At 50.6% G+C, this 16,924-nt stretch overlaps 1 protein-coding gene across 5 annotated transcripts in view; it reads left to right on the top strand.

The window, feature by feature from the left end:
* The window catches only part of PLXDC1 (plexin domain containing 1), an 83,939-nt gene extending 67,403 nt beyond the window's left edge, over positions 1-16,536 (top strand). Inside the window, exons 9-14 of one of the 5 annotated variants that reach the window (XM_002748516.5) lie at positions 1,335-1,416; positions 5,569-5,629; positions 6,697-6,832; positions 11,599-11,634; positions 13,769-13,929; positions 15,733-16,536. In XM_002748516.5, the coding sequence (XP_002748562.2) occupies positions 1,335-1,416; positions 5,569-5,629; positions 6,697-6,832; positions 11,599-11,634; positions 13,769-13,929; positions 15,733-15,852 (596 nt within the window). In that variant the 3' untranslated portion in view covers positions 15,853-16,536. The remainder of the gene's footprint in view (positions 1-1,334; positions 1,417-5,568; positions 5,630-6,696; positions 6,833-11,598; positions 11,635-13,768; positions 13,930-15,732) is intronic. The other 4 variants (XM_008997479.5, XM_008997480.5, XM_035303310.3 and 1 more) reach the window with 4 other exon arrangements.
* The last annotated feature ends 388 nt before the right edge of the window (positions 16,537-16,924 follow it).

The raw sequence follows: 16,924 nt of genomic DNA, 5'->3' as shown, positions 1-16,924 counted from the left end.
TTGAAGTGAGTAGCACCGGACTGCAAGTGAACAGCTCTTAAATCCAGCCCCCAGGCCTCCTGCGCCCACTGCGCTGCTGCTCTCTGCCTGGCCTGTGCCAGAAGGGTCCACACATCCTCCAGAACCTGCTCCCACTAATCTCTCAGCTCTCTGGGCCCCAGCCATCGTTCCCTCCTCATTCCTGCTAATTCCAGCCCCTTCACTCTGTGAAGCCTGGTAGTGGTTCTGGCTGCTGTTGGGACCATGTCCGGGATGCTCCCCTCCTGACTCGGCACATGGGACCTTTCTGCCTTGACTTCTTCTCCCCCAGGGGAGCTGTATCTCCCCAGGGACCAAACATCAGGAGTGGGCAGTGAGTGCCCCCAACAAGCACTTGTGGGGGGCAAGCAGAGCATCTTTTAAAACAATAACTTTTATTTTATCATAGGTATTTCAGATATACATGATGTTATGGGATACATATAGACAGTGAGAAGGTTCCCATGATGAAGCAATGAACCATAGCCATCATCTCACAGCTACCTAGATTTTTTGTTCTTGTGGCAAGAGCAGCTAAAATCTACTCATTTAGCAACAACTACACATACAGTACAATTTTATTACCTACAACCCTCATGTTACACAGTAGATTCTAGCCTTGTTCATCCTACATACCTACTACTTTGTATCCTCTGACCTTTAAAAAAATTCCTTTCAACCCTGTGACTGAGGGATACACACCTGGAGGTATAATGTTTCCAATGAGGTGAGATTCCTTTGTACACATGTACAGCACCTTGTCATTGACCTTCAGAGACCTCATGACAATACTAATTCTGTAGTGATTTTTGATTATCTGTTTAGTGTCTGTCTCCCCATATGAGTCTAGGCCCTAAGAAGGCAGGGACTAGGTCTCACTGTGAATTCCCAGCACCCAGTTTAGGGTTTGACCTTCTGGTGAGAAGGAAGGAAGCTAGGGAGTGAGGAAGTGAGGGAGGGAGGGACAGAAAAAGGAAGAAAGGAAGGGAGGGAGGGCGGGTGAGCTTGTGCCAGTAGTCCCACCTACTCAGGAGGCTGAGGCGGGAAGATCCCTTGAGCCCAGAAGTTCGAGGCTGTAGTGAGCCATGATCAGGTCTTGAACGCCAGCCTGGATAACACAGCGAGACCTCATCCCTTAAAAAAAAAAGTCAGGAATTGGGGCTGGACTGGACCAAGGGAGGTGGCATTATTGACTTCAAAGTTCCCCTCTACGTCAGGGGCTCCACAGTTCTGTAAATACCAGGAATTCAGAGTTGCACCCTTTGGAGCCCGTGGAGAGGCTCGGTGCTGAATGGCTGCTGCCTTCTCTCTTGCAGCCTGCCTGCAGCATCGGAGCTGTGATGCCTGCATGTCCTCGGACCTGACCTTCAACTGCAGTTGGTGCCATGTCCTCCAGAGGTTTGCACCCAGGGTTACCCGCTGACTCCCACCAGCTGACTGTGGAGGAGGGAGAGGGTAGCACGGCCCCACTCCCAGCCCCACTGCCCACAGTCTGCCAACATGAGAGTATCTCTGGCCAGTGCCATTCTGATTCTTAGGACAAGAACATAGCCTGGGGACTTCTGGAGACTATTTAGGGATTCCAGCTGCTCAGGCTCCCTCCTCACACCCAGGAGGGGAGGGTTCATCCTGGAACAGGGCTTTTTAGAGAGTGAGCCACAGCTGTGGGCATCAGACCTCGGGCTCCGGTTAAACACGCAGATTCCTGGGACCCATCCCAGCCACTCTGTATCAGGATCTCTGGGAGAGTATGCAGGAAGCTGCATTTTAACATCATGCCTCATCTGCAAAGAAGTGTGAGAACTGCCAGTTCAGAGACAAGATCTGGTCCAAAGACCCATGACCCCAAAACAACACCTCAAGATCTTTCTTGGGCTGTAACAGGGTTTTCTGAAGACCAGGGGTGTGGACTGCAGGCATCCATGGGAAGTTGGAGGGAGTTGAAAAGCTGTGTTTGCTTGGTTTTAGAAGCTCAGAAAGTTCTGGGTGAGATTCGGCTTCAGTGATAAAGTTCTTAAATCCATCTCTTCTTCCACTCCTTGTTCTGAAATCATTTCCTTACAGATTAGACTCAGAGTTCAAGTTCTGTTCCTTGTCCAAGATAAATAAATGACAGGAGGAGGGGGAAGAAAAGGATTTCCTTGGGGACTAGAGTTCTCATGAGAGTGGGAAGCCCTATGAACGCCAAGAGCCTTTAAGGCAATCTTGAAAACTGCTAAATTATAGTCTCTGAGTTCCTGTGCAGCTGTCTTGCCCCTCCTTTCCAGGGCTTGGTTTCTTTTTTTTTTTTTTTAATTTTTCTTTTTTTGAGACAGAATTTTGCTTTTCTTGCCCAGGCTGGAGTGCAATGGTGCAATCTCAGCTCACTGCAACCTTCATCTCCCGGGTTCAAGCAATTCTCCTGCCTCAGCCTCCTGTGTAGCTGAGATTACAGGTGCATACTACCACACTCAGCTAATTTTTTGTATTTTTCTAGTAGAGACAGGGTTTCACCATGTTGGGCAGGCTGGTCTCAAACTCGACCTCAGGTGATCTACCCGCCTTAGCCTCCCAAAGTGCTGGGATTACAGGCATGAGCCACCACCCCTAGCCCCAGTGATTTCCTTTGCCCCCGAACCATGGCCCACTCTGGAGTCTAAGGGTAACAGTAATTCCAGGGTTCCTTTGCTTCTTTCCAATATCCTGCTGCAAGTGTGGAAGTTCTTGCCTTTATAGCAGCCTGCCTAGAACACAGGACATGGCTCTGGGCCCGGAGGGGATGGGGTGTGTGCCTCTCAGGCCTCCCAAGTGTTCTTCCCACCAGCTGTGCTTTTATTCACTCCCTTGGGGCCTCAGTTTGTTTACCCTGTAAAATGGGCTAGGGTCATGTGATTCAGGAAGATGTGGGAATGAACACAGTTATTTAAACTCCTCAAACAGCATTTTTTTTTTTTTTTGAGACAGGGTCTTGCTCTATCATCCATGCTGGGGTACAATCACAGCTCACTGCGGTCTCATCCTGCTGGCTCAAGCAATCCTCCTGCCTCAGTCTCCCATGTAGTTGGGACCACAGGCGCACAGCACCACACCTGGCCATTTTTCTAATATTTTGTAGAGATGGGGTCTCACTTTGTTAGCCAAGCTGGTCTTGAACTCTTGGGTTCAAGGGCTCTGCCCTCCTCAGCCTTCCAAAATGCTGGGATTATAGGTGTGAGCCACCATACCCAGTCTATCAAGAAGCATTTTTACAAAGCATTCAGCATCCTTCATGTGAGACTCAGAGCCTCAGAAAGAATATCTAGGATAGACCCCAGGTTGGTTCTTCCTGGAGCAGAGCTTTGCAGAGTAGTCTGCAGACTGTGAGGCTCTCCTTATACCTGGAGGGCTTGTAAAATGTGGATTTCATCAAGTTCACAAATGTTCTAGAGGAAGAAAAAAGGAAATAAAATAAAATAAAATGCGGATTCCTGGGCCCCATCCTAACTCATTGACTATGATCCCCTGGAACCAAGATCCCAGGAATCTGATTTTTGAAGTGGTCCCTCTTGCTCACTTTCAAATTTGAAAACCATTGTCTGAGCAATGGGGAGATGACCTCAGATGAGCCTGGGATCCTGGGGCTGGCTGCCACCACATGACTCAGCTTTCAACAAGCGCTGAGCCATGAGAACTACAAAATGGGTCAGATGACAGCCAAACCCTCGCATCAATGCAACCCCCATTTAAAGCATACGCCCAAACTCAGAGACCATGAGTTTAATGAGGGTTGGGCCCTCCTCAACATTTGGAGGTTGGTCAGGTTGGGGGAAGGGCAAGGCCTCTGCTCATATGCATCTGCGGGGGGATTGTGTCACCAAAGAGGAGCACAGAGAAACTCCATCCAGGGGACCACAGCTGGTGAGAGCACAGAGAAACTCCAGGAGAGCACGGTTGGTGGGAGCACAGAGTAACTCCATCCAGGGGAGCACAGCTGGGGGGAGCACAGAGAAACTCCATCCAGGGGAGCATAGCTGGTACAGGCTGGAAACCATGCCATCCCTAGGCGCCCCATGGGCCTGGGCTTACTCTGGGACATTATGCCTTCTTGCAAGCTCTCTGGAGCCTTAGCTCCAATTGACAGCTGAACCCAGGTCCCTAAAAACCCAGAGGGCAGGGCCAGCTGACATGTTCTCTCCACCAACAGCTGCAGTCAGTCCCTGCATGGTTCTCGGCTCCCCTCCTCTCCACCCACTCTGCCTTTCACAGCCTCCGTGAGCCTTCTTCTTTGCTCTAGGGCTGGAATGGATTTAAACAATTTCATCTCCCATGGCAGGTGCCCCTGCCCCATGGCCCACTCTGGAGTCCAAGGGTTACATTAATTCCAGGATTAGCTCCAGAAATGGGGATCATACGCCCATACCAAAGGCTCAATCTTTGAAAGAATCAATTGGCATGGTCTAAAATAAACTTTTTTTTTGGAGACAAGGTCTCTGACACCCAGGCTGGAGTACAGTAGTGCCATCATAGCTTACTGCAGCCTTAAATTCCTGAACTCAAGCAATCCTTCCTGCCTCAGCCTCCCAAAATGATGGGATTACAGGCATGAGCTACCACACCCAGCCCTAAAAGAAACTTTAGTTCTCAGCCTCCAGTAGCCTTCCTAATCCTCTATCCCACAAAGTAGCTGGTGTAGAGAACCTGAGAGGAGTGTGGCTGGCTCAGTTCAGCCATCCCTGCTGCAGGAGGAGCAGCTCGGAGCCCAGAAGCATCTGTAGAAAGAAAGACACAGCTCTCGGCAAGCCTTGGCCCTTGGCCCTTGGCCTCACCAGACCTCGGTGGGTGCTGGTGCAGTGAACCTGCTGAGAATTCCTTCTCGGCACCGGTGGTTCACAATGTGACTTTTCCCATGCAGGTGTCCTTGGGCTTGAGTAGGGCTTGGTGGGTTCCCCTAGCACCGAAGAGTAAGAACGAAGTCGGGCATGATGCATGGATAACATTCTCTGGTGCATCGTCAGGCCCCCACCCCTTCCCTACAGGGGCGCTTGGTGTCTTCCAGGCCAGCTGAGCTGCCCGATGTCCTCTCCGGAGACACTTGTCAGCCAGTTGTAAATCTCTCCCAGCCTCTGGCAGGACCCTCATTTCTGCCCTTGAATGATCACACGGGGAGGTGCTGACTAAATCTGCTGATTCCTATCTTTAGCCCCGCCTCTCCTTCCCAAGATTAGGCCCCTCAACAATCAGGATGAGAACACATGTGTGAATTGCCTGGATTCTCAGCAGCGTCATGGCAGCTCAGAGTCAAGGCGACCTTGACGATCACTGGAGCTCATGCAGTCGTGCTAGCCCCTACACCTACTCGTGTGGACAGATGTGGCCTTGGTCCTGGGGAGCTGGGTCAGAAGGAGGACAGGGATGCCACAAATACCTCCATCTTTCGGGGAAGGAGTAGAGGGAACAGGAGTGGCTGACAACCTTAGCCGGGAGACCTTAGCTCCTCCTCTCACTATGAGCAGAGAGCTGTTACTGAACAGTAAAAGAGGAGGGCTTCTTTGTCCATCCAATCACACCTCTGACCTTTTGATCCTCCTGCAGATGCTCCAGTGGCTTTGACCGCTATCGCCAGGAGTGGATGGACTATGGCTGTGCACAGGAGGTGAGAAGCATAAGTATCTGCTGCAACTCCTGTGCCAGGTGGTGAACAGGGCAGCCAGCAGGCCCTGCCCCTCGAAACTCTTCTCAAGGTGTTTTAGCTCTTGGCAATATCCTCCCCTCCATCTGAGATTTGTTTTCCAGACTGCCCTGAGCCAATCAGACCCACTCTGGAAGGTTTCAGAGGGCTCCGTGGGTCTCTGAGACAAGCATTCTGATGCCTTGGCCTTGAGCGGGCAGCTCTCAAGGAATTCTATTGGTGCATGCAGAGGGGATGCTGGGCATGGCCTCAGCCACCGTTGGGTGCTCTGGGAGACTGTGCACCTGTTGACGTTGATGATGCACCTGCTGAGCCTCTGGTCATCTGGCTTTTGAGGAAGGCAGTCATTCTGGGAGTGAGGAGGATTCCATTCCAGGCGTCTCCTCTTTAGAATCCCATCCAGGTTCCTTCTCACAGCAAGAATTTTCCAGTACACTCAACACTTTGATTCTGGGTGGGGAGCATCCTATTCTCACACCATAGACTAACACAGATGGGTCTATTTGTCTGTGCACTCTTTTTTGCCCCCTCCCTTTATCTCTTCTTGCAAAGCAAGCATGCTGCCTGTGCCAAGCATGTCACTCTGAGTTGCCCTACCCTCTCTCTTCTTCAACCTGACCCAAAAGCTGGGGGCCACTGCCCCCATTGATCAGAGGGCAAAGCTGGGGTTCAGAGAAATTTAATGAATTGGCCCGAGTCTCACAGCTAGAAGGTGATGGGCCCAGCATTTAAATATCAGCTCTCCAGACCTCACAGCGATGCACTCACCACAGTCTATTTATTAGTCTGAGTCTGGACAAGCTGTCTTTTTCTGGCCTTAAAAAAATTCCTGTCCAGCCGCCTGCTTCTGAAATTGGCTGTTGGTGACCGTTCAGATTTGCTCTATTTATTTAAGATTGGCATCTCAGCTCCTTCCTTGAGGAAGGATTTGAAGCAGCTGACAGATAAATTGCCGTGTAAGATAAGATGCTTTCAGGATGAAGAGAAAGGTGTAAATGCATTCAGGATACAGCACTGGCTCTCTCCTGCAGGCAGAGGGAAGGACGTGCGGGGACTTCCAGGATGAGGACCACTACTCAGCCTCCCCTGACACTTCCTCCAGCTCCTACGATGAAGACCTCACCGCTACCTCCTCCTCACTCTTCATTGACAGCCTCACCACAGAAGGTAAGGCCTGAGCCCAGGTGGGGAGCAGAGAGGGGGCAGGAAGGAGAGCTACCCCTCCGGGGACCCCTCTCTATCCTTGACAGGGATTATCTCATGGGATGGGAACTGCCCCATCCTTTTACAGCTAACGGGGCCTGAAGTTCAGTTTAGGTCACCTGCTGGTGAGAAGCAGAGCCGGATTTAGAACTTGAACTCTACTCCTGGGCTCTAACCACTGTGCTGGCCCATGTCAGGGCTATGGACAGAATTCACTATGAAGAGGGGAAGAATTAATAACCCAGCCCAGTGCCAGCTAATCTTAATAGCAATCCTCACAGAATCTGAAAAGGCTCATCCCTGTAGCAGGTGTGAACTCAGTCCATTCACTCAGATGTGAGAGAAAGGCTGCCTTGTTTTCCTGTAAGTTCACCTGGCTTCTCACTTTTAGGCCCTGGAGTGATGGATGAGGAATTCCACCTCAGCTGTCCATCCATCCTGCCTAATCAGGTCTGGCAGTCCCGGGGCTTCCCTGCTACCTGGAGGCTTGGGGGTCTTGGTTAAAGCTGCCAGCGGTCCATCCACCTGAATGCACCAGGCAATGTCCCAGGAAGCCTTGTGCAGGCTCCTCCAGTCCTGGGCCTCAAATATCTTCCCTTTCTCCCATGCCCCTCCAGGATTCCATAGCTATTTCTGAGACATTCCTCTCCCTTATCCTTTCTTAACACCCTGCATCTCGGCCAGGTGCAGTGGCTCACACCTGTAATCCCAGCACTTTGGGAGGCTGAGGTGGGTGGATCATATGAGGTCAGGAATTTGAGACCAGTCTGGCCAACATGGCGAAACCCCATCTCTACTAAAAATACAAAAATTAGCCAGCCGTGGTGGCAGGTGCCTGTAATCCCAGATACTCAGGAGGCGGAGACAGGAGAATTGCTTGAACCCAGGAGGTAGAGTTTGCAGTGAGCTGAGATCATGCCACTGCACTCCAGCCTGGGCGACAGAGCAAGACCCGTTCTCAAAAACAAAATAAAACCAACAAAAAAACCCAAAGCCAAAAACCCTGCACCTAGCTTTGAAAGCCCCTTCCCTTTAGGCTAAGACAGAAAGTCTTGGTTCTTGATGGCTTCCCTTGAGCCAAATACCTGCGTGAAAGGAATAATGGTAAGTAGGAGAATTAAAAAGTTAATATTTTAAAACGTTCAGCCATGATTTTTCCCCCCTCTAACTCTGTATTAGGATTTTTTTTTTAAACTTTATTTATTTTGCTGAGACAGGGTCTGGCTCTGTTGCCCAGGCTGGAGTGCAGTGGTGTGATCTCAGCTCACTGTAACCTCTGCCTCTCGGTTCAAATGATTCTCCCACTCAGCCTCCCCAGTAGCTGGTACTACAGGTGCATGCCACCACACCTCGCTAATTTTTGTATTTTTAGTAAAGACGGGGTTTTGCCATGTTGGCCAGGCTGGTCTCAAACTCCTGACCTCAGGTGATCTGCCCACTCTGGCCTCCCAACATGCTGGGATTACAGGCATGAGCCACTACATCCAGCCTGTCCCCTGCCTTTCTAAACGTCACCTAGAGAACTGGAGAACTAGGGCAGAGACCCATGGACATGGCTCGGGGGGAAGGTGTGGAGGAGGATGAATAAATGATAGAAAGCACTAGCATTTGTGGGGACCAACAAAGTGCCTAGTAGGGTGCTAAAGTAGGGCATGAATTAATATTCATCCTCCCAGCAATCCTGGATCTTGATACTGTTATATCCTTATTTTATAGAGGAGACACTAAGGCTCGGAGAGGCAGATGACCTGCCCAAGGTCACACAGCCAGGAAGGGACAGAGTCAGGTTTCATCCAGCCCCCAGAGCAGAGATCTTTCCCCTCAACCCCATTGCCTCCCTTCATGCTGAAAGAAAGGGAAAAGGCTCTCTGTGAATTCAGATCAGGGCAGAGCAGCAAAACGTGAAAAAGAGAGGCAGATTCTGAAAGCTCCCATTACTCTGAAGTTGCTTTGGAATAACAAGGAGCTGGCACTGAGAGCAGAGCACGTGGTGGTGCTACAGGGGATTCAGTAAAAAAGCAGAGGCTGGGAGACGAGGCTCATGCCTGTAATCCCAACACTTTGGGAGGCTGAGGCAGGCAGATCACTTGAGCCCAGGAGTTCAAGACCAGCCTGGGCAACATGGCAAAACTGTGTCTCTAAAAAAATACAAAAATTAATGAGGCATGGTGGCGCACATGTGTAATCCCAGCTACTCAGGAGGCCGAGGTGGGATGATCACTTGAGGCTGGGAGGTTGAGGCTTCAGTGAGCTATCATTGTGCCACTGTACTCTAGCCTGGGTGACAAAGTGAAACCCTGTCTCAAAAAAAGAAAAGAAAAGAAAAGAAAAAGAAGCAGAAAGAAACTTTGCCCTTTGGGAGTTAATGACTGAGTCCAAGGAAACCTTCCAGTCAAAGAATGCTCCTCTTACAGGGAGGTAGTCCCTGATTACTAACCCCCAGGGAGCCCCCTAGGCTTACTGAGGGCATGTTCTGAGCCCAGCACTGGGCCAGGGGGGCTACAGACACCCCCTGGCCCACTCAGAGGGTTTAGCCAGGCAGTATCTGGTGGAGCCACAGTGTCAGAGGCTAGAAGTGGGGTGGTGGTGGTGTGGAGAGCCCAGGACATGGCACTTGGGCGCCAAGCCTAAATCCTGACTTGTTATTACTGAGCCCCCAGGCTGTCCCACAGCCCACCAAGCGGGTTCTCTGTCCTACAGAGGCAGCGAGTTCTGTTTGCCAGTTTTATTGTCTGAGTGCATCCCTGCCAGCTCAGAAACGCATCTCACTTCTATGTTTTGTGTAATGGTTCCCAACAGAAAACATTCATTAGAGTAAACAATTTGGGCTCTATGTCCTTTCAGTCCTGGAAGAGGTGGCAAAGATTATGAAGTTACATCTATAAGAGAAAAACTTTTTGTGGGGTGTAATGGGATCTTGCTATGTTGCCCAGGCTGGACTTGAACTCCTGGGTTCAAGGATCCTCCCACCTCAACCTACTAAGTAGCTGCAGGTACGTGCCATTGTGCCTGGTTTATAAGAAAAAAGCTTTTTCCTGATGACTTCCCTCCACATGCCCAACTTGCAAGGCATCTTGGCAGGACAATTTGAGTCACCTTCCTGACTGTGGTTACAGCCCACACAGGGAGACTTGCAGAGGCAGGTGTGGGATAGAGTCTTTCCCGTACATTCTATCTGAGGGTACAGGTTCTAACAGGGAGATGTGAATGAAGGGACCCAGCACTCCAGCCAGAGGGGCCTGCCTGGGCAGGACACAGGCAGACAGTAGCAGGGTGGGAGGAGTGGGAGGCATGGGGGCTGGATTTAAGAGCTGTTCACTTGCAATCCAACGCTACTCACTTAAACGAACCAGAAGACCTGTGAGTGGCAAGTAGCTGTCACAAAGCCCATGCATTTTACTGCAAAGAGAGACAGGCACTCACCCAGAACAACTGTGTGCAGAAGGCTTAACTTATAAGCCACAGAACAGAATACTTGATAGCCGCAGAAGTGACAACTAACAGAAAATGACCCCTCATTTGATCACCACTGCATGCATTTCTTCCTATGTGAGTTCTCACGTGATCCATTAACTTAGGAGCCAATGTGCATTCCATCATGCCCCAGCAGGATGGCAGCTGGGAGCCAGCCCTTGGTGAGTGGGAGAGAGGCTGCGTGGGCACAGTGTGGCCATCCTCGGTTGCTCTGGGAGAGACTAGGCGTTGGTGGCACTGTGTCCTTTTGTCCACCAGTGGCCGGTGCAGACTGGGATACAGGTGATTTTCAATGGTCTAGATTTGCAACAAGTTGATTTTCCCAGTGATATTTAAGTTTACTTTGGTTAGTGTTGATGAATCATTCATTGTTTTCAACTTGCAGTAACAAAATAGATTCAAAGTTGTGTTTAAATACCTTGTTTGGCCAGGTGAGGTGACTCTTGCCTGTAATCCCAGTGCTTTGAGAGGCTGAGGTGAGAGGATTGCTTGAGCCCAGGAGTTGAAGACCAACCTGGGCAACACAGTGAGACTCCATCTCTACAAAAAAATTTTTTTTAATTAGCCAGGAGCAGCTACTTGGGAAGCTGAGGTGGGAGGATCACTTGAGCTCAGCGGGTTGGGGCCGCAGTGAGCCATGATTGTACCACCACACTCCGGCCTGTGTGACAGACCAAGACCCTCTCTCAAATAAATAAAGTTCAGGGACTTAGGGCAAGAATCTTCAGTCATTTACATCATCCTCCTGATGGGGAATTCTGGCTTTTCTTTCCCCATAAAAATCTTCATGGGAAGGAACCTCAGGAAGGGTGGACCCTTGAAACTTACTTAGAAAGCCGTGGGCTGCAGGCCTTGAGGTGTAGACAGAAAGTGAGTTGGGATTCTCTCCGGCACATTGCAGCCCCAGGGAGTCTGCAAGCTGATCTGACCTTGTGACACACGCAGCCCCTCTTTGAATCCTTCCATAGCTCTCTGTTGCCCGCAGAACAGGCAAGGTCTCCTATTGCTCTCCTGGCAGCTGGTCCTCCACTCACAGCCTCATCTCTCACCAGCCCCCCTCATATACTCCCCACCCTCCAGCTACACCCAAGTGCTGTGCGACTTTGAGCAAGTCTCCTCCTCTCTCTATGCCTCGGTTTCCTTACTTTTAAAATGAAAGTTTGGACGGAACCTCCCTAAAGTCCCATCTGGACTCGGAGTGACTAAGGCCGTCATGATTCCACTAATCTTGCTCCTTCTGTCCTCTCTCTTTGAAGATGACACCAAGTTGAATCCCAATGCAGGAGGAGATGGTGAGTACAGAACTGCCTGCCCTCATGTCAGACCCAGTGCCTCTTACACCCTCCCCAGAAGAGGGTGCAGCTGTCGCCTGGCCTATTTTTATGAGTGCAGAGAGGGAGCAACTGCAGCCTGAGCGTCTCAGACCCTCCTGCGGGCTGGAGAGGCAGGTGGGCTTCTGAACATAGGTGCCCTCGATCGAAGGAACATGTCTACCCCTAGACATTTCTCATCTCAGCCATGAACCTCCTGCGGTTCTTCTTCCAGCTCTCTGTCCTTGAGTATTCACTGCCCAGAAAGGAGTGGGAGGAGAGGAGGGTCTGAGCCAGGGCAGGCATAGGTGGGGCCAATGGCCATCCCCTCTGATCCCCATGGGCTCATAGTCAGCGAGGGGTGGAGAGCAGCTTCTCTTTCCCAACCCAGGCTGGCAGGGAGGACATAAAATTGTCCACTACAATTTTTGCAGGGTGCCAGAAGGCAGGACTTCCCCAGCTTCCTAGGATTACCTGGAAGGATAATCTTCTTTCTGAGGGTGGGAGCTGCCCCCACCTCCCTTGCCCTTTGCCCAGGCAGCTCAGGTCTTTGCTGCAACTTGTGCAAGAGTAGAGATGAAAGTGCCTTCCAACTGCAGGGGCTGGAGACGGTCATCTGGGCTTCCAGCAGGAAAGATTATTAATGCAGCACAGTGTTATGGTGTCCCCCAGCAGAGAGGGAGCCACTGCTTCTCCATAGGCAGTGGGTGTGAGTGTGTGTGTGTGTCCGGCGGGGGTGGCTGGGCCATAATCCCCTTGCTGTGCACCATGTGCTCATCGGTAGAAGCCCTCATCAAATCATCAGAGCCACTGCAGGCTGTGGGCTGACTGCCAACCAGGTCACAGGAGGCTCGCTTGGGGCATTTCACCTCAGCCCTCCCACCTGTTGGCAGACAGAGGCCCTAGCCATGCCCTGGAGTACCCCAGGATAGTGTCTCTCCTAGGTGTCCTCTGCTTGCAGAGTGCAGAGCAGAGCAAAAGGGATGAGAAGGACCATGATTTTGAATGCATGCAACATCCCATTAAAACCCGCCACCGCTAGTTACCTCCCATCCCACCCACTAGCTTCACAGGAAGAATGCAACATTTCTGCTGCCAACCTGCTCATCTCTCTTCTCTACCTCATTATCTCCACATTCCTTTAGGATAGGGTGAAGAGGCAAACAGCCACTCCCGGTAGTGTCAGGAAACTTGGTTTCTTAGTGGCGGGCACTGAATTTGTGTGTCTGTGGGGAAATCGCTTAACCTCTCTGTTATTTCCATTACCTCAGTCATGCATGAAAGGGGTTGAGCTTCCAGCTCTCTAGAAAATGGTCTCTCCCCACTGGGACCTATTTCAAATGCCTAGGATGTTCTCAGAGAGTGCCTGTTGGCTTATTCGCTTCCAGAGGACCTAGATCATTATGCACACTTTCTCTGAGCTTCTCTGATGGGCCTGACAGTTTCTCCAAGAGCTGAGGACACAGAGTTGAATAAGTCATCATCCTTGCCCTCCAAGAGGTCACAGTCTGGGAGTGGACAAGGGATAGGGAAAACCATGGTCACTTGCTCTCTTAATAGCTAACACTTATTGAAGTTATCCAACTTGGGAGACATGGTCCTCAGTGCTTGACATGAATCATCTCATTTTAACCCTCTCAATAACCCCATTAGGTGGGTATCATTATCCTTGATCGACAGAAGTAATAATGAAGACACAGAGAGGTTATATAATTTGCACAAGGCCACACAGCTAGTATGTGGCACAGCATAGATTTCAACCCAGGCAGCCAGATTTCAGATCCCAAACTCTTAACCCTCACATGCCCTTTGTGAATTCCTTCATAGCACTTCTGCAGTGGCGCAGATATCAGAGAGAACTTCTCTTATGATACTTAGTAGACATTTGGGCAACTTTTAGGTGATTTTGGAAAACTACCCAGATGGTACCAAGAACAGCATGAATGCCTTATTCACAATGATTCCAGCTCCTGCTCAACCTTTTCCTGTATTTGATGACTGGACCCAAAGGCTCTGTAGGCTTTCATTTCTGAGACTTTGTTAGAACCCAAGACCCCACAGTTTGACCTTCCCTGCTCCCCTGCAGCCCCTGCCTGCCCTAACGATCTCTCCACAGGCCTTGAGAACAACCTGTCCCCCAAGACAAAGGGCACCCCTGTGCACCTGGGCACCATCGTGGGCATCGTGCTGGCAGTCCTCCTCGTGGCGGCCATCATCCTGGCTGGAATTTACATCAGTGGCCACCCCACGTCCAACGCTGCACTCTTCTTCATCGAGGTCCGTGTGGCCGCAGGGCTGCTGTCTGCTTCTGCGTCAGCATCTCCTGCCACATACCCGATAAACCTTCATCCACCCCATCCTGACACATTTCAAGATGGCTGGTGCCCATTAAATCCTGTGTCCCGAGAAATCAGCATCTCAGAATCCCTCGGCCCTCTTGTCCTGTGGAACAGCCCCTCTGCTCTTGTTCCCCCATTTGTGAAATCAGAAAAGAATCCCGATAGGAAAGAAAGACCACAGTGCCACACGGTGCCCATCCAGTGGCTGTGCAGGCAATCTCTAGTGATTTATGGTCTCTCATGCCAAAATGCCAGGCTCAGTACTTACTCAAAGCCGTGATGGAACCAGGGTCTCTGCCTCTTTTGCCTATTGATACCTGTTTTTAAGGTTAAAATGGGGGGTCAAGTGCAGTGGCTCTTTCCTAAGATCCCAGCATTTTGGGAAGCCAAGGCAGAAGGATTTCTTGAGCACAGGACTTTGAGACCAGCCTGGGTACCAGAGCGAGACCCTATCTCTAAGGAAATTTTAAAAATTAGCCCGGAATGGTGGCACGCACCTGTGGTTCCAGTCATTTGGGAAGCTGAGGTGGGAGGATCCCTTGAGCCCAGCGGTTTGAGGTTGCAGTGAGCTCTGATCACACCATTGCACTCCAACCTGGGTGATAGAGGAGACCCCATCTCTAAAATAAAAATAAGATGGACAAACCAAATAATGATAAGAGTGGCCCTCTGGGACCACTTAATTGAGGATGCTAAGTTTTGAATTCTGAAATGTCAGCCTGAGGGGCAGTGTGGGACATGAGGCTCAGCCTCCTTCACTTGGAGCTGCAGAGCTCAGCTCCTGCCCCCAATCCTCCACTCCTGGCTTCTTTCACATTCCCCACAGGGTGCAGCAGCCATACCTCTATGACCCTAGTCTCTTCCACGTGGGTCACGAGCTCAGCAGTCTCAATACCCACAGGCCTGGGTCATTCCGCCTGTTTCTTAGGAGGCTTGGCCATTCTGAAGTCTTAGCCTACCTGGGCAATACCTGGGAACTGTGGATCCCCAGGCTACAGGGATTCTGATAGGGCAGGTCTAAGGCAGGCCCAGAAATCTGCATTTTATTTATTTATTTTGAGACAGAGACTCACTCTGTCACCTAGGTTAAAGTGTAGTAGCACAATCTTGGCTCACTACAGCCTCTGCCTCCTCGGTTCAAGCAGTTCTGGTGCCTCAACCTTCTGAGTAGTTGGGACTACAGGTGCATGCCCCATACCTGGCTAATTTTTGTATTTTTAGTAGAGACAGGGTTTCACTATGTTGGCCAGGCTGGTCTGGAACTCCTGACCTCAAGTGATCCACCCACCTTGGCCTCCCAAAGTGCTGGGATTACAGGCGTGAGCCACCACTCTGGCCAGAATCTGCATTTTAAGAAGTCCCCTGTTGACTCTGCTATGGGCCCTGTGCTACCTGGAGGGTTATCTTGGCATTTCCAGAGCCTCAGCATCATTCCAGCTGCCTCTGAAAATTCCCCACTTTTCAGTCCCCAGTCTCCACTTGGTATATTGCTGAAGCTTTTAGCTGTGAGTTCTGCAGACCACGCAGCGAAGGATAAACTGTAGCTTCTGGCAGGTTTCCCAGTGGTTGGGGGATCACAGCAGGGCATGTTTTAGGGAGAGGGTCCCTGAAGGTCAGTTGTCTGGCTCCTAGTAGGCCCCAAGGGCCCTTGTAAGAGAGAGTCTTGGCTTTGCTGCTCAGGAGTGTGGGGGCCCCATAGGGAGGGTCCTGCCCACTGACTTTGCCTCTGTGCCTTCTCCAGCGGAGACCTCACCACTGGCCAGCCATGAAGTTTCGCAGCCATGCGGATCATTCCACCTATGCAGAGGTGGAGCCCTCGGGCCATGAGAAGGAGGGCTTCATGGAGGCTGAGCAGTGCTGAGAACGCCAGGTCTCCCCTTTGAAGACTTTGAGGCCACAGAAAAGACAGCGAAAGCAAAGAGAAGTGACTTTTCCTGGCCTCTCCCAGCATGCCCTGGGCTGAGATGCGATAGATGTTGGTGGCTTATGCACAGCCCGGATATTGAAGAGGGGGCCAAAAAGCAGCCACATGGATGTTTTAAAGGAACAATAACTAATCTCATCCTGTTTTGACGCAAGGGTTCTCTTCTGGGTCTTGTAACCATGAAACAGCAGAAGAACTAACATAACTAACTCCATTTTTGTTTAAGGGGCCTTTACCTTCCTGCACCTAGGCTAGGGTAATGTTAGAGCACTGAGATAAAACGCAAAAACAGCAATCATGCCGTTTGCAAAACTAACTTTGGGATTAAAGGGGAAGCATGTAAACAGCTAACTATTTTTGTGAAAGATTTATAGGAACAAGGAGGTTCGGCTATTATCACATGAGAGACTGTTAGCCGAGGACGAAGAAGTTTCGCAAACCTCCCCCGGCCCCTTGCTGGTGTCCAGATGTCTGCAGTTGTCAGCACCTTCCTTTCCCCCTGAACTAAACATAAAAGACAAGGCAAAACCTGCATCATTTTAAGACAGTTCTTTAGGACATTAGTCCGTCATCTTCTTGGTTTGCTGGCTGTCAAAAATAAAGCCCCTTTCTTTGCTCCAACTCCTTGTCTCTCAACATATTGGCTGTCACGCAGCAAGCAGAGTGAGTTTGGACTCAGTTACAGGCTCTCAATGGTCTGTTCTGTAGCAATCTCAGAGCCTCCCTCACCCACTCAACCAGACGCCCTGCTCCTGGCCACCTAAAGCCCCTGCATATGACACAGGTTAACTAAAGTCAAGATTGGGGCTGCTGCATTCCAGGGTCCCTAGACTCACAAGCTGGTCCTCTGCCAGGTGCGGTGGCTCACACCTATAATCCTAGCATTTCGGGAAGCCAAGGTGGGTGGATCACCTGAGGTCAGGAGTTTGAGACCAGCCTGGCCAACATGGTGAAACACCATCTCTACTAAAAATACAAAAATTAGCTGGGTGTGGTGGCGCATGCCTGT

The sequence above is a fragment of the Callithrix jacchus genome, chromosome 5 (assembly GCF_049354715.1).
Source record: "Callithrix jacchus isolate 240 chromosome 5, calJac240_pri, whole genome shotgun sequence".
Lineage (NCBI taxonomy): Eukaryota > Metazoa > Chordata > Mammalia > Primates > Cebidae > Callithrix > Callithrix jacchus.
The sequence above is the reverse complement of the archived record's forward strand: the minus strand, read 5'-3'. Positions and strand labels throughout refer to the sequence as shown.